The 20,972-nt window shown below is 43.7% G+C and overlaps 1 protein-coding gene across 1 annotated transcript in view; it reads right to left on the minus strand.

Annotated features, from left to right (window-relative positions):
* Positions 1-9,118: 9,118 nt before the first annotated feature.
* The window catches only part of VAX1 (ventral anterior homeobox 1), a 141,234-nt gene continuing 129,380 nt past the window's right edge, over positions 9,119-20,972 (minus strand). Inside the window, exon 3 of the mRNA XM_086920292.1 lies at positions 9,119-9,595. Within this exon, the coding sequence (XP_086776418.1) occupies positions 9,125-9,595 (471 nt within the window). The 3' untranslated portion in view covers positions 9,119-9,124. The remainder of the gene's footprint in view (positions 9,596-20,972) is intronic.

A 20,972-nucleotide genomic window follows, 5' to 3' on the forward strand; every position in this document is an offset into this window, starting at 1 on the left:
TCTAGCATTACGCAGTTCTGTTAAGTACACTCATACATAATAGTTACTCAGGCCAATGAGACCACGAAATAGAAAACAAATAAGCATAGTAGCAACCCCACTGAGAAGGAGAGCAGTGCACCTGAAATGCACAGAAGATTTTGAAATATAATTTAACTACAATGTAATCGTCATCAGCGGCATTATTGGCTTGCTCCATGTAAAAAACAAATATTTGCAATACAACAACACAGAGCAGGAGAAAACATCATAGTAGTGAGTGATTAAATGCCAATGGCTACTACTACTCACCAAGCCCGGGGATCTCCAAGCCGAGCTGGTCCAGCAGGTCGCGCTCGCGGTCCAGGAGGTCCGTCCAGCGATGGGTGACCTGGCTGTAGGTGCGCTGGACCCCGTAGAGGTGGGATATGGCCCAGCACACCTTCTCCCACCGCTTCCGGCGCTCCCGCATGTTGTAGCCGCCGGCCGCGATCCTGCCGCCTCCCGCGATGGTCCTGGGCAGGCGGCGCTGGACGAAGTAGACCAGCGCGCCCACTTCCTCCGGGCTGAATATCTCCCGGCGCGTCACCTGCTCCCCCCTCGATCTCACGCCTGCTGTCCTGCCACTGGGTCCAGCACTACTCCCCGCCGCCGCTGCGGCCCTCAAGTGCCTGGGCAGCTTCACGGCGCCTGGCTTGACCATGGTCTGGGCAGGTAAGGTAGGAAGAAGTAGAAAATTAAGAAAGAATAGGATAGGGAAGAAGAAAAGAAAAGAGTTTACAAAAGTAGTTTAAAAGTAAAGAAAAATAGCAGAAAAGACAAAAATATACAGCTAGGAAAAGAGAGGGATAGATAAGAAGCAAAATCGTAAAAAAAAAACTGAAAACAAGCAAAGGATGGGAAAGATATCAAGAGGATTAAACACCATGCCCAGACACAGGAAATGAATGAAAAACAAGATGGCCGGCGCCCGTTTCCGAGCGCGAAAGTCAGTTCGCGCGAGATTTTCCTCGCGATCTCGTGCGAACCTCTAGATTTCCCGCGCGATCTCGTGCGAACCTCTACTCGCAATGCGCTTACTGCGCGAGATTATACATAGCGGGCGGAAACGGAAATACGTCACGCAAACAAAATGGCCGCGCCCGTACTCGACCTTGGGGTAAATTCGCGTGTTGCGCTGCAAGCGGCTCGCGAATACTGCAAAAAAACTCGCGAAACAACAAGCCGCAAAAAAATAAAATGCTCATTCGCACGAATTGGCGGCTTCCGCGGTCGGTTTCGCACGACGCCGCGCCCCGCGAATAGCGCGAAAAAAAACGCAAAACGATTTCAGCAAAAGCAAAAGCAATGAGCAGGTGCAAAAGGTCAACCTCATGATTTGTAACGATTCTTTGTATTGCTTCCTGAGGGGGCCCTCCAGAATTCGGTTGCCTGCTTGCAACTATTGTGTGACCCTGCTCTGACCTTAACTGTATGCCACAAAGGTCCTGATTTACAGCTAAAGGAGCAGACAAGCAGGTGCCAGGCTGGAACTTTAAATTCTTTCAGTGACACATTAATTAGCCCCTAATTCATTATTGTCAGTTGGGGCAGGGCAGGTGTTGTAACTAATTTTGCAACAATGAAAGCACTTAGCAAGTGCAAAAGATCACTAATCAGGGCGCACTAAGGAAGCAGGTGCCAGCTAAAAAAATATTCTGTGACACATTAATCAGCCCCAAATTAATTCAGGTCACTTGAGGCAGGGAAGGTGTGCTTTGCTTTGCCGAAAATAATGTACACTGGACAACCAGAGGGTGTGGTGATGAAACAGAGGGTGGCATGGGTGGGCCAGAGGGTGGCATGAGTAGTCAGAGAGTGGCAGTGGTGACAGAGAGTGGCAGTGATGAAGAAGAGTGTCCCAAACAGGCTGGACATGTAGAAACAACAAGTTCGCAAAACTTGCGACCCGACAGGTAAGTTCGCAAATTGCGAAATTGTAAAAACCCTCGCGAACTGGCAGAAACACGGGCGAACACAAAAAAAAAAAAAAAACGCAAATTCGCGGGAATTCGCGGATTTTGCGGATTGCGAATCCGCAAATCCGCAAAATTCGCGAACGCGAGATCCGCAAAATTCGCCCATGCTTAGTAGAGTACTGCGTGAAAGGGACCCATATTTACAAGGTTATGAAAAGTCACGCAGGGTGACTTTACGTAGCCTTGTATCCACCGGTGCATCAAAAAAAATGAACTACAGTTGGTGCAAAGGCTTGTAAATGAGACCCAGATTATGGCCTGCCATATCTAAAGTTGACTCACAGGGCATCTGAGCACTGGGCGTGGCTATTCCCCCTATGATGGGAACTGCATAAGGGATACACTGCCAGTAGCCTTATGACAGGCATCCTTGACACCCTAGAAGTTGTCTTCCAGAAGGTCAGGGGCATGCATACCAGACTTACATGGTTCACACAACAGACTTGCATGTTACAGGCGCACCATTAAGGGTGGCAAGTCAATCAACCTACCCTGGGTATCTGGTCTCATGCCATTTTGTCTCTTTCACTTCCTTTCCCCTGATGCTCCCAATGGTGCTGATGGAAGAGGCCCTGCCAGTTGGAAGGCTGTCTGCCCCTACTTTCTAAATAGTGCAGGGTAGCGGGTTACTGGTACTCCCTCTGTGTTTTAGACCTGAATCCCATTAGCAGCCTAAATCATCTCCATTCTTGATCATGTGGAATTTGTTGTAATGGGTCTAGTGTTTGAGCTAGATTATGCATGTATTTCACGATAAGGCTGAGCAGGCACCTCTACATGTACCCTTATTACTAGATTCTCCTAGGAGATAAAAAAAACATATGGCCCCGGAGCCACAACCCACTTGGAATAGTGGCAGGTTGGGAAAGGTAGCAGAAAGAAAGGGCAATATATTAACCATGACAAAAATCTCATGAGAGGCGTTATTGGCCCATGCAATTCTGGTTTGCCAAAACTGTGCGTACAAGATAGGCAAACGTTTTCACTTGATTAAATGCCTAGTCCTTTGAGTGGGGATCTTAGTTTTATGAAATATGAGCAACTGTTTACACCATTAGTTGAAACCTTCGGAACAAAAACTTTAGGGAAACTCCCCCAGCATATTTTTACTGTGATGAGCTCTCTAAAGTTGTAATTTTTGTCTTCCATTTTTACAGAGTGTCATTCAGGGCACACGCCCAGCAGGAGCCATCATTACCTGTTTGCTAGCTCATTCTCCAAATGGTCTCGATCGTCTTCCATTTTGGGTTCACAGTACCATCAGGCTCACACCACACACAACACATATATTATCTTGTCTTTTTCAGGTAGGAGGGCCTGTAAAACATCAGAGTGAGGGGCAGTGTACTTCCCCTAGACACTAAGAACTCAGGAAGCTATCTGATGTAGACACTGCAATTTCTGAAAGTGTGGTCCAAGGGATTTTCCTGTAAGCCAACAAACCGAAACAAAACAGGCTTGCTACATTTGCCAAAAGCATTGATACTTGCATAGTGGTGAGTACTGTAATGTATGTATATTGAGCTTAGCATATCTGTGTATGTAGCTTTCTAAGGGGCAGCTTTACAAGCCCCTTGCGTCATTTTTGCACCGCTGTTGCAGCACTTTTTGTGACGCCTCAGCAGTGTAAAAATGCAGCCCATTTACAACGTGACGCATCTACGGAGATGTGTCACTTTGTAAAGCCCTGCGTCACATTATACCTGTGTCAGGTATAATGTATGCAGAGTGGGCGTTGCAACGCAAAAAAAGCTTCGTAGAAGTGACGCAGTGAAATCTACAAGATTTCACTGCGCCACTTCTAGGGCGCCACTGCATCAAATTCTACGCCTTCTTAAAGCAGGCGTAAGGAGTGATGCAGCACGAGGATAGGCCTCCCCCTGCATTGCTGGAGTTGCATCGTGCTTGCAACACTTCTCCAGCAAGGCGTGATTTTTGCATCAACAAATGCATCAGGACTTCTGACGCATCTGTCAATCCATGCGCCATGGTGGCCCAAGGTTTTCTCAGGGTGGCGCAGGGAAAGTGACGCATCTTCACAGATGCGTCTCTTTTTTTGTAAATCTGCCCCTTTGAGTGTATGTCATGGACGTAGATGTCATCATACTGGTGATTAGTGCACTAGTTGCGCAATTGTCTGGGTGCATGGCTCTGTATGTATGTGTAAGTATTAGCTGAATGCATCACACAAGCGAATTAATTGTATCTTAACGAATGTATTTTTCACACATAGGGGCTTATTTACAAGCCCATTGTGCCGCCGGTGCATCACTTTTAATGACACACCAGCAGCGCAACAGGCTTCCTCATATTTGCAAGGCCATGTAAAGTCAACCTGTGTGACTTTGCATGGCTTTGTAAATATTTTTCCCTTTAACGCATAACTATTCGTGAAAGGGGCGTTTCATGGGTGTTGCTGTGGGTGTTCTCAAACAACATTCATGGAACTTGACACATTCACAGATTTACAACATTTTGTAAACCTGCGAATGCTTCAGAATCCTATGCCTCCCCAGGAGAACTACTTTTAGTTCTCTTTGTTTATACCTCTTTCTATGTGTGCTGTATTCTGCAGCACTCATAGAAAGAGAAAAGTACCTTTAATGATTGTTTCTGTGCAGGAAATTATACCTTCCTGCACAACATCAATCATCCTCTCAGCGCAGACACAAAATGACGCACGGGTGTCTGCATTGACGCACAGCTGCTATTTGTGTGGCGGAGTAGGGGAGAAGGACGGGAATGTGCCATATCGTGTAGATAGGACGCATTCATGCCATTTTATCTTGACTCACAGCAGCGCAGCAGGAAGGTGTGAGGCGTGCCATGCATCAAAAAATATTGTAAATGAGACCCATAGTGTAATGAAAATGAAGCAGATTTTTTCATGCGTTTACAATGGCTTGTGGTCCCCGCCACCTCAATAGGAAAGGAGGAAGAGCAGAGCATCATGTATGCTAGAACACGCGGCCTCCATGCAGAAGAATGTCCTGACACACTGTACAAAAGGGAGTAATGAACAAATTATACATCATGCTAAGGGTAGAAAATTCTAAAACTGAGAGTCAAGATAGTGTTTAATGAAAGTGAACTTATTAGTATAATTTAAATAAATAACTTCATGGAATATGGAGATCTGTTGGTTTTGTACCTTTAAAATATGTATTTTTTTCCACCATTCAATGTTGACTTCACAATTCTTACAGTGCAAGAAACACATATGTTATTACTGGGCTTGCCTAACTCAGCACCCAGGGCGTTCGACCGACTACTTTTCAGCCACATCATAGCGACTCGCTTGCTTACCTCTAAAATAAAAATGCACGTCATCTGTCCTTATCAATATAGATATTTATGTGTCACTCTCACCACAAAAATACAAATCACTCCAAGACATTCAGAACAAAAAGTTATTAGTAAAGGCTTATTTTACCCTTTTGGACCACTTTAAACCATATATTGCCTCCATGCAAATTTCTCTTGTCTATAAACGTCTGGGGGCGACGGAGTCTACCATGTCTAAGAAATTCCTGGGCTGATACTTCACATTCTGGACCTCAACCTCTCTCCTTGGGTTATCACCATGAAGAACTCAAGTAGGTCGGAGGAGTCGTCAACACTAGACACTGTACAGTTTAAGGGAAGGTGAATGAACAGAGTTTGAGATCCTCGTGGAACTTGTCCTAGTGCAGTACTATAACCTGTGCCGCCATGTTTTTGCACATTACAAAGCAGTAGAAGCCAGCCAGTTGTTTTCACCATTCTGTGTAAAAAAAAACATTGAGCAAGGTGATTGTTGGGTCTTAGCCAGGTGCTTCTCCTGTGGTGGTGGTGTCTGCTTTCATCACACGAGCTGTGTTTGTCTTGATAATCCAAATGTCAGTCCTTTTACTGTTAATACCAATGCTAGTGTGCCCTTCACAATCTATAATCATATAGATATGTGGATATACTTGTGTCATTTCTTGCCAATTGCTGGGTCCATTACTTTTTCAGGGGAAAAAAAACATTTGAGAAGAAAAGGAAAAGAGTCTGCTAGCTACATGGCTGTGCACGGGATTCAGAACATGGTAAAAACACTTCTGCCAATTAAAAAAGGGTCACACTCCTGCTCCTCGGCGACTAGGTTTTAAGTGCAAAACACAGAGCAGCCCCTGAGGTGAAACTGTTTTGACTAAATCCAAGTGTAGACAGACCACTCTACACCAAAATATGGATCAATTTAAAAAAAAACATTAAATTAAGGAGTTATAAATTTAGTCCAAACACACTCCAATGTTTTTCACCATAGTAAACAGTGAATGAGTCGTGGAATGCCAACAAAAAGCATCAAAAAGTTAAATAGCTAAAAACCTGCACTGAGTGGTCAATTGGTGAGGAAATTTTAGACGTCTTGCAAGGTGCGAAAACAATAAAATAGTTGACAATTTTGACCCATCTAAACCTTGACCGGGTCTTCTTCAGGCCAGGTTCGTTTTTTGCTACCTATCTTATTGCGGTGAGAATGCCCGATTCATAATTTTTGTTCTCACATATGTTTCAGTACTTACACTGTCCACAATATAGGAGAAGTACCGTTCCACCCAAAAAGGTACAGGGTCAATATAAGGTACAAACAAGAATGAGTCCCTTTTAGTGTCAATCACTCTGGCTGTTAACAATGCAGATACATTTTGTATGATCATATGAGATTTTGATATATCCTTACACGCAGTCACTCCTCTATCTCAACAATGAACACAGTTGTATGTAAGTATCATAGTATTACAAGAGTTTTCCTTCCGCCTACCCTTTGTTTCTTCGACAAATACTGAAAATTCCCGTCCTCTTGATCGGGTGTATATTCATACACTCGATGACGAGGACTGGCATTTCCAGTACTTTCCGAAAAAAAGAAGAGAAGAAGGAAGAAAAATTCTCGTAATACTGTGGTATTAAGCATCTTGAACAAGAAGTGAGTGGTCCTGTCGGATGACAATAAGTCTAATAAATAGAGACCCCCTGGGAAAAAAAACACCAGTGCCTTAGCAAGTGAACATCCCTCCAAAACACATTGGACGAGGTCACTTCTTGTTAATATCATGCGGGAGTTTGGATTATACAATATATCCTAATCTATTGGACCTTAATGGATCTAGGATGATATCTTGAATAATTTGTGAAAGTTGGTAGACCTAAGACCAAGTTCGGTTGTAAATATCTTGTCCTGAAGACGGTGGTGTGCATCCCGTTTTGTCCACTTAAACACTGCTTTGACATTTTTTGATCTGCAACAGATGAGAGATTTTTATGAGATTTCTCTGATCATATGTCATGATGTGTATGATTTTATTGAATGGTGTAGTTTATTCATGGTGTTTTTATATATGAAATGTAATGTATTTGCTTTATGATAAGAACTATAATAATAACATTTTGTACCAGAAAAGATGTTTTAAATAAATGAGACACCTTTACATACAACTGTGTTCAGTGTTGGGATAGAGGAGTGACTGCGTGTAAGGATATATGAAGATCTTATATGATCATACAAAACTAATCTGCAATGTTAACAGCTACTGAGATTGACACAAATAGGGACTCATTCGTGTTTTTACAGTATACAGATACACTGTGCCATCATAACCTATGTCACAATTGTTTTTGTGTTTTCAATCAAAGTTTTACTTTTGTATCAACTATGTGTTTATTTACTTAGTCTACTATCGCCTTGTTATTATGTCGGTTTGAATGGGATCCCTATTTTAGTGTGTACATTAATCTGACTACCCTTATAAAATAGTGAAAATAGTTTTCCATTAAGAGATACTCTTCAGGAGAAGGGCGTGTAAATCTATAACAATTATGCACAGGAATAGATGTACAGGATTTCGCATATTTTTAAGTATTACGTCAGGAAATCGATGTCTCTCACAACTTTCAAGGGATGCTCATGGGAAAGTCATGCTCATGGGAAAGTCATGCGACTATTTTGCATGTAGGCATTTCACTACTATGGAATTGCATGTACAGTACAATTCTGCATTGAGGAAAGGCAGTACCACTGTGCAAAAGCACTCGTTTTCCTTTTCTTCCTTGGTAACACATTTTGATCATGTAGAAATGGATCCCTCCATCCTCCACACGATGTTTGGTGGTATTCCATACCCATCCAAACTTGGAAATGAGTATACTCCAGCTCTTGACTGGTTGTAAAGGCGTTTAGGAATGCTCACAAACTAACATGTCTGTGGGCATTCACAAGCTTACAAGGAAAGCCAAGTCTTGATCTGCACACTCCCCACCTCTTGCATGGTAATACTACGCATCCCCGAGCTAATGTTAAACAGGAGTAAATGGCTCGCAGCCTGTATCTTGGACTTCCCTGCAGGCGTACATCCAACCATTTTGTTCACAAAAGCACTTTTGCGACCCAAAATGGTGTCGAGTTGCGCACTGTGTGCTTTGTTTTACTTGTGCAGACGTCACAAAATGTATCAGTGACAGAGCACTTTCTTCATCGGAAGTAGGGCCGCTCTAACAAGAATTTTTACCTAGATTTTCTTTCTTTGGTGTATACACCTCCCCTGATAGTCTAATTTAGAGTTCTAGCTCTCTCTCGTCCTCTGAATTCTTCATTCTCTACCTCTCTCCGAGCCCTCTCTTTCTGTCTTTACGCCATTTGCTATTTCCTGTAATGTCCCTGTCGTGACATACTCTGTGACAGATCCAAAGACAGAGGTACAAGCTCACTCCACTTTCACAGAGAGAACTGGAAGGCCCGATTTAAGGCAGCTATTTGGATGTATGTTTGGAGGACACATTGGTGAATTTTTAAAACAATGGCCCGTGCACTTGACATTACGTAAGTAAACCCATTATCAGTTATTAAACTGGCAGCTGACTTCAATTACCGTTTGCAACTTATCTTTACCAACACTGAGTAGTCACCAGTTTGACAATCAGACCTGCACATTGATGTCAAAAGGCCAGACTTAACTGTTCGTACACCCATCCCCTCAGAAGACCCTGACAAACAGTACCATAAATATATAACCACATTGTGTTTATGTCTGTATGTATATGTAACTATATACATACATATATTATAATAATCCTATAAATATAAATACATAGAAAATTTACAGTCAGTCCAGTGATTTTTTTTCCAGTGTGTCCTTGTTGCTGGCCCTAGTGTAGGGCTCGAATGCTGAGGAGCTAAGGTAGCGGGCAGAGAGTTCCTGCAGGTTGCCAGCCATGGTCAAGGGGTTGGAGGTCAGGCGGCTGGCCACGGTGCCCAGAAGTGAAGGTACAGGCAGGTTGAAGATGTTGTGGCCTGCTGGTGAGGTGTGCAGTCCAGGCTGAGGTGGGCCAGCATTGGTCACCGTAGGGTGAGGTGGGGACCCTGTCCTGCCCGCGCCCGAGCTTGGGACTCGCAGGGCATTGGAACAGGGTGGAAGAAGCCCAGGTAGTCCAGGGGGCGAGAGCAAGCGCCCTTGTTCCAGAAGTCGTAATACGCTGCAGGTGGCAGCCGTCTCAGATACGACAGACCGTAGCTCCGAGTCTTTGCCTTGGTCTTTCTTCTGCTTTGTCCGTCTGTTCTGGAACCAGACTTTTACCTGTCAAAGAAAGAAACAAACAGGGTTAGCTTTGCACATCAGATCCACATTTTCCTTTTTTTTAAATGCCAAATTAAAGTTGAGTAAGTGATTGGGTAGGGAACACCAGTAGATGGCCGTGGTAAAATTGGAATTACCAATTTGACAGAACATACATTTGTTGTACCAAGGTAAAGTTTGGGTTAACTAGCATTTAAATCGCACACCATCTTCGGGATACATAAGGATTCAGAGAAGGCTGCAGCACAGAAACAGTCAGTGTAGATGCGACGAATTAGCCTCACTTATGCCTTCTACACATGGATTGACACAGGGCATTCCGGCCACTGATCCCTTTAACCTCTATACGGAACCTCTGAACAAGGAAATTAGAGGAGTAGGCGTACTAGGCCTAAATATTCATTAATATTCTGATTAACTGAGCTTTACTGAAAAATAACTTCCGAATAGTATGCTAAAAATGTAAATCAAAGGTCTAGAAGCCATATTGAAATGGTCTTCTAACCACTTCTTTAAACTCAAGTCAGACACAATGATTTCCTCCTCACCATCCCAACAGAAAAACCACACACAGGCTTGCTTTCCATCTGAAACTCACTTGGAGTCTCTTCCACTATGGCAAACAAGCCATCATTTTGGGGTTTTATGCAGATGATAAATCTTACTTACAATATATGATAAACAACATCGTACAACAAGCACTGGCAAAGCAAATAGTTATCACCTATGAGAGTTATTGGCTTTGACAATGATTTGTAGCCATGCAACATAGCTAAAATATATTTTTTAAAGAAAGCACTATGATGCAGCCAGTGCCACTGTTCTTTTTAAATACATTTCTAAAAAGCATTATTACTGGCAGTGTCATAGTGCTTTTTTCATTATTTATTCCAAGACAGTGATGAAACAACTTTTAATTAATGAATATATGCTAAAAAAAAATGATGATTGCCATTCCCAAACAAGTGCTTAATTTGGGCATGTGTTTAATGGAGCTCGGCACCAACACATATTTAAGGCAGTCCATCACATATATTTGGCAGCGCTGGCAGGGACTGGGAGTGGCACAAGCAGCAGTGGCCTACTGAGAAATGTATCTTGGGCCCTGGCACTTATTATTTTACCAATTAAGCACTGGCACAAACCCAAATTCAATGAATGTTGTCTATACTAATTACATAGTCTTTAAAGGCCTACATGCCATTTTAATTGAATGTATCCATTAACTCAAGGTCGCCTTCTCTACTGACACAGTAGCTATAAAAGAGACACTCCGGCTTCACACTAATCCCGACTGCAGCATTACAAAACTCCAATCAGAATGTTTAGATTTACAAGTGTTACTCCAGAAGAATCCATTGTAAGTATGTTTGATTACGTCTGTGCCTTCCATCCTTATAATGTCTTTCTCGGTTTCCTTCATTATTCTTAATGTGAATCGAAACATATCCCTTATCGTTGCATCTATGCCACTTTCTGAAGCATTTTGTAAAAGGCATCAAAAGTTGTAAATATGTCCTCATCTTCATTCTTTAGTGACCCTCTACCGTTCTTTATGCTAATATAAACTTTTCATTACATAAATTGAACGCATAATATTGAAGTAAATTTGACAACTGATGCATCAAAAAATAGTCAAAAAATGTCAGACCCCCTGACAATTTAAACTATTTGCACTCTATGGTATTCAGTAACTTCCTGAAGTGTAAAACGCTTTTTTTTTATCAGCAATGCAAGGGTCGTGCTATACAAGAACCACCATAAATAAATAAAAATCATGAATACGTTCAGGGATTGGACTGTGAAACTCACATGGCAAACCTACTTAAAGTCTAGCAAAGTTATCAATAAAGCACATGATGCACCATGGCAAGGCCAGGTTCAGCTAGCAAAAAAAAACACGGAGATAGAGCCCCATAGTATGGTCTTTAATAGTTAGTAGCAGAGGGAATGCAGGAGGACGAGGGCTAAATCAGGGCTAGATTACCAAAGAGCCTAGAATAGATGCAGCAGCAGAATGCAGCCTGGCTTCACTAGGTCTAAGGCACACAGAAGCCGTGCCATGGTAAACTTTAGATTAAAAGACCCTTGTGCATATCTATGGAATACTGGTGTAAAACCTTAATTATCGACACTTTATGTTACATGCTTAAGAATATGCGAGGTAGGTGTTTCTCTTAAAGGGTGCCCCTGACTTTTGGTAGAGGAGTATGAGTTGGGGGTGGTAAGGTCAAGCACTCACAGGAGTCCCATGCACCAGCACTCGATGTAGAGGTAAGCATCCCAATTTCCTGTCTCTGCATTCTCATGACACAGTCATAGTGGCAGTGGTGGCTGGTAAGTACAGCTTGGGGGGCACACACACATGCACAGTCACACCCATGCATTCACATGCAGACACACGCACACACCCAGTCACAATACTCACCCACAAATACACATATATTCATAAACACACGCACGCAACAGTCAGTTACAACACTACACTTCCCTCCTGCAGCTCTCGGGGAAGGAAGCCTTAGAGGTGCCAGGAGGCTTGTGTCTGCTGCCTCCCCTCCAGCCAATGAGGGGAGGCATCAACCCCTACCTCGCCACAGAGTGGGGTGGGGTCAGAGAGACTGCCGACCCCACCCAACTCTGTAACGGGGTGTCAGCAATAAACACTCAGCCCTGGGCACTTCTGGGCTTAAAACGGAAGAATCCAGGTACGAGGCTATCACTGGCCATCCCCCTCGTCATGAGGGGGAGGGCCTTGAGTACCTTTTCCAAGCTGAGGAGGTCTCGCCTACATGAGCTGTGACATCCGCAGCCCATTAAAGGTCAGCTCAGGCAGCCAGGCACTTGCACATTTAGCGCATGTCTAGTTCCTGGCTGCCTTACTTGAAAATTAAGAGTGTCTGTTAGGATGACCTTTGCTCAGCCTGATAAGACACTCTTTAGGTCCAAAAGGTGCGGGGGCGTTGCCCGACCACCCTTATGGATGAGCCGCTGCTGCATAGTTGTGCTCATCCATGCAAAGGAACCCACTAATGATGACTGATGTCACGTGGAACACAAATATTGCTGCTGCATGCTTGCCTTTTTTTGTATTGGGTCTTACTCTGGAATTCTCTCTGAGACTGCAGGAGAAAAGTTGATAGGTCAACAATTCCTGAAAGTGTATAAATAATTGTTAAACCCAATACATCTACAAAAAAATGCAACTTGTGCCTTGTATTGAACAAGCCCTCTAAGGTGAACTCTACCAAGCGTGTTAATGGAGATGGCGGTACCCTGGAGGAGATAGGCTTCCCTGCACCTCTTCACCTTGGGTTCTTTGTCAACTGCTGGGTGCCTGGCATTAAAGGGATTCTTCTCACTTGACTGCTTGCCCAAATTTTTGTACTGATTGTATATCATTCCTGTCCCAACTTGTGTGCTCAGTCCTACGTATTTTAAAATAGAAGACAGAATTAAGGTTAAATCATCTGTACCTTGGATAATGTCCATTACATATGTAGTATCATAGGTGATATAGGGCCAGATATTTTAAGGCATTTTGCGGCTGCAAACACTACGATTCACAAAACCACAGGGTCTGCAACTGCAGCATTGTGTTTGGTCATATATTAAACCCCATTTTCAAGTCAGAAAAGACTCCCCAACTGGCAAACAGTGTTTTCAGAATTCTGACAAATTGCATTTAGGGGGGGGGGGGGTGGTGCGAGAGAGTCGTCCCCTTTCGTTGCGATTTGCAAATGAATGTATCAGTGGATTGTAATTACAAAAGCAGTTTCAAACCGTTGAAACGTTTGCAAATCAGTTGTCATCCTCTTGAGATGTGGCTAAGAAATTGTGTTGGTCATACCAGGATGCAGCAGACAACAGTCTGTCTAGGAGACCACTGCTTGAAGATTCCTGATGTGGCTTCTGAAACACGAAAAAAATATTTTCTGAAGAAGCAACTCCTGTTCCTTTAAGGAACATTGTCTGCTTAAAAGAAATGCAAATGACTGCATGCTTAATTAATATTTATAATATAGATATTGTTAGGACCTCCTTCTAATGGACAGTTCGCGATGTGAGCTTTTAGTACACAGGTTGCAATGGAAATTACACCTATATTCGGAAACAAGTCGGTATGTAATTTGCACATTCCTGGTTTGAAAATGTGGCTAGTACATACGCCCCACAGTATGTTATTGCATCACTATAGATTTATATGTGTTAACTGTGGAATTTCTTCATGCCAAAACTATGCTTGAAAACTCAAAGTATTTCTCCTTTATATTGTTTAAACGACACACTATATTTGATTATTGTTGTACTACCTTTGAAAACTACACTGAAATACTAATAAAAGATACATGTTAACATTCTGGTACTGAGAGACAAAAGTCCTTAATTTATCATTTAAAATACAATTACAGATGCTCATTAATGTAGGGTCTCATATTGCTAATTTGAGATCCTCAGTGACATTTGCAGATGACCAGCTTTCAGATATTAGTGGGCTGACATGGAGGAAGTAAGAAGACTGTGAATATTGGTTTGTAGGGAGGGCATTGCCGAGAGAGGAGACTGTGGGAGAAATTTCCATCCCATAAACAGAGCTGGACAGACCTTTTATTCCATCAGGCATTTTCCCAGTGGACTGGAGTCATTGGCAGCTGATTTTGAAAACCCAGGATCACTGATGGTGCACCTAAGTGCAGCAGACACAGGGTGGCTTCAAGAGACCGAGAAAGGGAGAGAGGAACTAAGGGAGATGGAGAGAAAGATAGGAGAAGAAGAAGAGAGATTTGAGAGGAGAAAGAGGGATGGATGGATGGATGGATGGTTGGATGGACGGAGAGATAAAGCAAGGAGTTGAAGAGGGTGAGGCTATTCTGACAATTTTTAAGAGGGCTGCTCTTGGTTCCCCAGTCCGGCCCTTGCTTAAAGGAGTAGTGCAGGCAGATATGTTTCAGCTTTATAGGACCAGCCTTTTTGGCAGACTGAAAACATCACCCATTAGCTGATATTGTGGGCATCCCCACTGAGCATTTTGGGCATAGGTCAACATAGAATTGTGCAGGGAATGGGATTATGCACGGCAGAGTCTGTTGATGAAACAAGGAGGTATTACTATAGCATTTATAGGTCCTCACCCTTACTATCATCCACCCCTGGGGCTGGGCTTATTTCCACCCCTTCCATCCTTTGCTCAGGGCCTTGTTACTCAGGGTGATATCTATGTTGCATGACAGGACTCATGCCATCCAAGGGTGTGTGCTGCCCAGATTTGACCTCCCTTCATCACAAGTCAATCCTGTTGCCATGTGGGTACCCCAAAAACTGTGACAACGTACCCCATCTAAGTCGCAGGCTACAGTGGATTTGAGGATCTATTACAGGGTTCTAGATTCCAAGTCTCTAAAAGTCACATCCAGGATTGTTTTTTCTCTTTGTTGATGAAGGCAAAACTCTGTTTGGGCTCTGCTCTTCATCTGTGTTCCTGGCTCTCCAGTCAATGTTATCTTCAAGCCAGATATTGAGAACATATTCCCAGATGTTTTCGGCTTGCAGCACTTCTTGAAATGTCTTCTGTAGTATCACTTCAAAAACTTTTCTTGCAACCTTGACATTAATTCGACCTCTTTTAGCACAGTCATTCAAGGCAAAAGGTAGGTTAGTGATAGCTAGGTTAGTTAGCTATTACTTGTCTTGATTTTGAGAATTCTGTTGGGGCTCTTTAGAGTCCCCTGCACATATGTCCTGGGATTCTGTCATGCCCTCAAAGTTGTGCTGTAACAATTGTCACTTGTTCCACCTGAGTGTTAGATGCAGATTCTGTGTGAACCAACATTGGAACAAGACCAGTCTTACGATGACTCATTTGGCTCCAATAAGATAAAAGTACTGTGCCATTGGTATGTTGAATGTGTACCATAGTGCATCAATTACTAGAATAAACTTGGGGCCGTATTATGCACCCGGCACACCTTTTGAAAGGTGCGCCAGCACAAACAATCACAATGCGCCCCAATATTGTGAATGCACTGCCCTGGGGGCAGTCGCGAACTTGCGCTATCCTGGGGCAGCGCATTCATGTGAAAACACCGAGCAGCTGCTCTCAGGAGGCGCACTGTCAGTGCGCCACCTTTTAAATGGCACACAGTTAGTGTACCTCCTGAGGGCTCCTTTGACTCTGCACCCGCCTATGAAATACAACATGGGCACAGAGTCAAAGGAATTCCCTCATCTGTGCATATGCCTATGCAAATGATTCAATACCCTCTGAAGATAGCACTAGCGCTTTAAATGCACTTGCGCTATTGGTATTATAGAAGGGGACACACAAGCATCTGCGCCCCCTTCTATAACACCAAAGTGGCCAGGGGGGAGCAAAAAGCGGGCGCAAACAACAGTTGCGCCCCCGGGGCACTCGTTCTAATACGGCCCCAGGTGTATGTCTTTTTTCATACAGAATCTATGCAAAAAAACTGTGTGTATTTTAAGTTGATGTAAGAGCAGAGAGTAGCAATATTGTTGTATTCTGTTTATTGTTACAAAGCCCTCACTTGTTAGAGTCTTCAGAAAATATGAAAGAACCTCCATCTGTTGAGACAAGATGTGCGACTACAAACTGGTGTTGACATTTGTGTGCCACCTCTCCTATCCCTATTCCCACCTTCCTTTCCCTGTCAGTGCCAAATGCAGTTTTGGAAGTGTTCAGCATTGTTGGCAGGTAAGGAGACCTGTGGGCTCCACATCGTTCCTGCAGCATTATGCAGATCTATAGTTTAGTGGTGACTTGAGTCTGACTAGTTCAACCATTAGGGTGAGTCTTAGTGAAGGCAAGGCTCTACGAATACTACCAGCCAGGCTCCAGCCGGATGCCTATCTCTGGTTCAGCTTCACGTCCTCTTGGACCCTCGACTGTAAAACAAGCCTAGATTATATGTGGTTCTGCTTACCATCGTCACTCTAACCTCACACACCCTTACCTTAGAAACTCTACAAGGACTTTTGTTAGCAGTCACTGATTAGTTTTTCCTGAGCACTGCCAGTTGGTGGATACTAGGGGCCAGGGGTGGTACTGCTGTTCCTGTATTGATAGGTAAGGAGGTTTCTAGGTCAGGCCAACCTTTCTGTCTATCCCTGGTTACTGCATCAGAGAGGTGGATGAGAGCCAGCTGCAGTGCCTGTGTTCTAGTTGCTACATTATGTGGACAACCCCAGCGCTACCTGTTGTGAGAAGCATTAATCCCACAAAAGGCTGTGTCTGGAGAGCAGGCTGAAATGGATACTTTAAAGAGAACTACCGCCAACTGCTTCAAAAGTTCGAGACAGTGGATTCACATCCTTTGTCTGGAAGTTTTATATAAAAGTGGGACCCAAACCCTCCCACTTTGTTTGTCTCAAGTCCGTTAAGAATGAGGAAGGGTGTGCTCTGCAGAGTACTCAAAGGACCGAGGTGTCACCAGGACTGGCACCTTCCTGACAGTCAGTTTCTCAGAGGTGAAGGGACATCATCTGAAGTCTGCCTGAATGCCTAAAGGCCTCCCTGCCTACTAAGCAAGGGAAGCAGGATGCCTGGCTTTGCAGGAGGAGGGCTGTACAGGCGGACATATGTCTCGTTGATGACATTAGGGTGATCAGGTTCCAGCCCCATGAGTGCTGCATTTGACATGCAGACAACAATGATCCAATAGGGACCATAGCTGCCTGTTCTGGCCAGGTCGCATCTGCATCTACTGGGTTTATGGCATCGGTCTAATCAGGGCTACATGGGCCTGAATTGGCTTGGTTGGAGGAACTCCTGCTGTATTTGCAATATCCACCCCTACCCGTTTGGGGCTACAAAGGCCTGTACTGGTCCAGTTGGAGATGCACCTGCTGTATGAATGACATCAAACTGACCAGGGCTGCATCTGTTGTAGAGACTGTCATGGCCCAACCAAGGGATGCGACCTGAGTCATGGTTGAAAGGCCTGCGCGGCATTCCGCTCCACATACCAGGGCCACTGCACCACGGAGTTAGAGCCAGGCAACTGCTTGCACAGAGACCTGGCCTATGCAGCGGCCCCTGTTCTGGCGCAGCAAAGTTCAGTTGGCTAATAATATTGCTTCTGAGGTCTGCGTGTCAAACTGGAGGGTCAATGATTCGAATCCTGGTTGGTTCTACAGGGGAATGGGGACGATATATTTAAAGTGCCATGACATTCCTATCAGTAACAGAAAGCACTGTGATAAGTAAGTCAATCGTTTGAAGAAAGAATTATGCACAGTATGACAATATGCAGCTGCAGCTTAAAAATGTGTTACGAACAGTACAGGATAGACTGTACACAGTGTAAAACAGACAGGTGCAAATTCTGCAGAGAGATTAATTGGTTAAGCACTTACTGTGCTTTCAAAAGTTATTTTTAGTAAACGCAGTCAGATTTAATATATTGCAAACCTTTTTTTATAGGTTTATATTAAAAGGATGCATTCCAGAACTGTTAGCAACATTACAGTACTTCTCAAAAATATGAACTCTTTATCACCATGAAGATTCAAAATACATCATCAATAAAAGCCTATACTAGCCTCCAAGCAGCCTTTAGGTTTCCTGATTAACCAATTGCACGTATTTACATTTCTTCGGGTAGCAGGCATCCTGGAGGCTTGTTTCTTCTTTAGCTGTCTTTTCCTTGCGTTACAGAACTTCCCTTTCAGCCTGCAGCAACTTAAGATCAGCATTATGAAATCGAACTGTTTTATCGTTCCCATGCTTTATGTATTAAGCAAGGGAATGTAGATCCCGATAGATTTCGCCCGCTTCAACTCTGATTCTTGACAGTCTCTGTTCCTCTAGGATTTAACAATCAGTTCACAGACCTTTCCTTTCCCGCCATGGTGCTAACTAGACTGACACAATGTATGTCACTTGCCTTTGCTCTGTTCGACACAGACACACATGCAGCATGCACCACTGTCCTCTAGACAGCTGACCTACCTGCCACTGCTTGATCAGTCCCATGGTACAACAGGCTCTTTGGTCCCCAGCTAGGGAAGCATGCAGGAAAGCAGGGCGGCAAGAAGCATGGGAATTACTGCACGAGTCTGCACTTGCCCCTTAAGCACCACTGGGCAGAGGCTGAATGCAGCAGCCCTCTTCTCCCTGATATCACGCATTTAATTTGGGTGGCTTTTTTTGTGCAGTTGGGGAACAGGCAGGTGATTTTGGTGACAGTGGGTCTGCCCTGATCTCATCTGGGCAGTTAAGGTCCTACATCAGATGGTAACTGGCCAGTGCAACCTGCCCCAAATCATTGAATGCATCAATTATTTCATAAGTAATGCATTACTCAAAATATACAGAATAGTTTTATCCTGACATGGTGGTTTCACTGGGAATGGCCTAAAATTTGGAATAACCTTTATAGAAATTGGAATTTTTACTCTGTGAAAGACATCAATTTACAGACAACTGTGAAGTTTTGGTATGCAAATGAACAAACATACAAAATATCACAGGTTGGCACAAGGCTATTTTTATAAGGTGCAACTGTCTGTAGTTACACCTTATAAAAATCCTGTATTTAAGAATTGGATAATTAATCCGCCCATGCATAAAACAATCTTAACGGACATCAGACAACATGCAGTACTCAGGTTTGTTTCATATAAGGAAGGTTAAAGGATTCAGCCATCAACCATTGCTTTGTGATATCAGTGAACACGCGGTAACAAAATTGTTGTAGACGATTCATCTTTCAGTAAAGCTAACGAGACTGAATTTTACATTGCCTCAGCGAGGTGAATGGAAAATTGCACGGTTTAAACCACCTGCAGGTGGCAAACGCAACTGTTTTTGTGATGCCTACAAACATAGTGAATGCAGGAATGTGGATATGTGACGTGCTTGTGTTGGTAGAAATTCAAATAGAACAGCTGAAGATGTGAGAAACGCTTTCATTATATACAGTGTGGTGGGTCTTATTCGCATCACCTGCTTTGAGGGCGATAGAAGAGTTTGATCTATGCCATCATGATTTATATACAGTATGTGGCAACTGCTTTCACTTCTATTAATGCAGCGATTAATGAAGCTCCCGGCACTCTCTAAAAGTCATCATGAATTCTGATTTGTGGTGCAGCGGTAGGTGTAAAATAGGATAGGCGAAGAGGCAATGTCATAATCCATTTTGAACCTGTCCACTCAGAGATGTCACTTAGTTCTGCATTGGGGAGCATCATGCAGTCTCCATAGGGGGTTATATACAATCAAAGATCAATCTACGCCTGAACCTAACTGTGACACTATGAGTTTAGAACTTAAGGCTGTTAAGACTTTGTTCATTTCTTGGTATTGTTTTTCGTAGTGGTGGAGAGACACAGAGCCTGATTACAAGTTGAGGCCTTTGTTTCGCCCCTAATAACGAATGATACTACGGGGTACGTTATTTACCGGGTGCGATAAATAACACTTATTATGAGTTCATGGGGAATAACATGCAGATATTGGTATAAACGGTAAATTACATATGTTTTTTCTGTTGGGAAATGTTGGCATGTTTGAAATGCCGAAATGTAACGAATGTTAAGTTATTTAATTTATCCAATAATCATCAAGGGCTGTATTACGTAAAGCAAAAATCGTTTGTACGTGCTTTGGGCGCCTCCGGGGCACTTTGGTATTACTGAAGGGGCCGCCGACGCTTGTGCGGCCCCTTCTGTAATACCAATAGCGCTGGTGCACAGAAAGCACCAGCACTATCTTCAAGGGGGAGTTCCCTCATTTGCATGGGGTCGTGCCCCATCAAATGAGGGACTCCCTTTGCCTCTGCACCTGCACCATATTACCGACTTGGGCGCAGAGGCAAAGAAGCCCTCAGGAAGCGCAATGTCAGTGTACCTCCTGAGAGCAGGGGGAAATTGTATCCTGTGGACTCCCCAGACATCCCCTTGCAGGCGGATGCAGTCACTGAATGCACCCGCCTGCAAGGGGCTCTCGATTCCCCTTTAAAAGTGGAGGCGGGTTGCTGCCTGCACAGTGAAACACTGGGTGGCTGTAAAGCAGCTGCTCCATATTTCACATGCATACGCTGCCGCCAGGGCAGGATGAGTTTGCGGCTGCTCTGGGGGCATGATATTCCCTATAATGCGGCGCATTTTCCTTCATTGCGCCGGCCGCAATGAAGCAAAATACACTGCATGTTTAATGCGGCCCCAGACGTGTTAAATAAAACCAAAGTTGTAATTCCAACCCATGTTTAAACAGGAGTTTACTCATGGGTCGGAATATTATAAGGAACTTATAATCAGGCCCATAGATGTAGAAAAGAGTGCAAATGTAAGAATGCAGTAAAAAAGTTGGATGGAACATGAAATGAGGGGTTCCCTGACCCACAAAGAGAAACAAACC

The sequence above is a fragment of the Lissotriton vulgaris genome, chromosome 5 (genome assembly GCF_964263255.1).
Source record: "Lissotriton vulgaris chromosome 5, aLisVul1.2, whole genome shotgun sequence".
NCBI lineage: Eukaryota > Metazoa > Chordata > Amphibia > Caudata > Salamandridae > Lissotriton > Lissotriton vulgaris.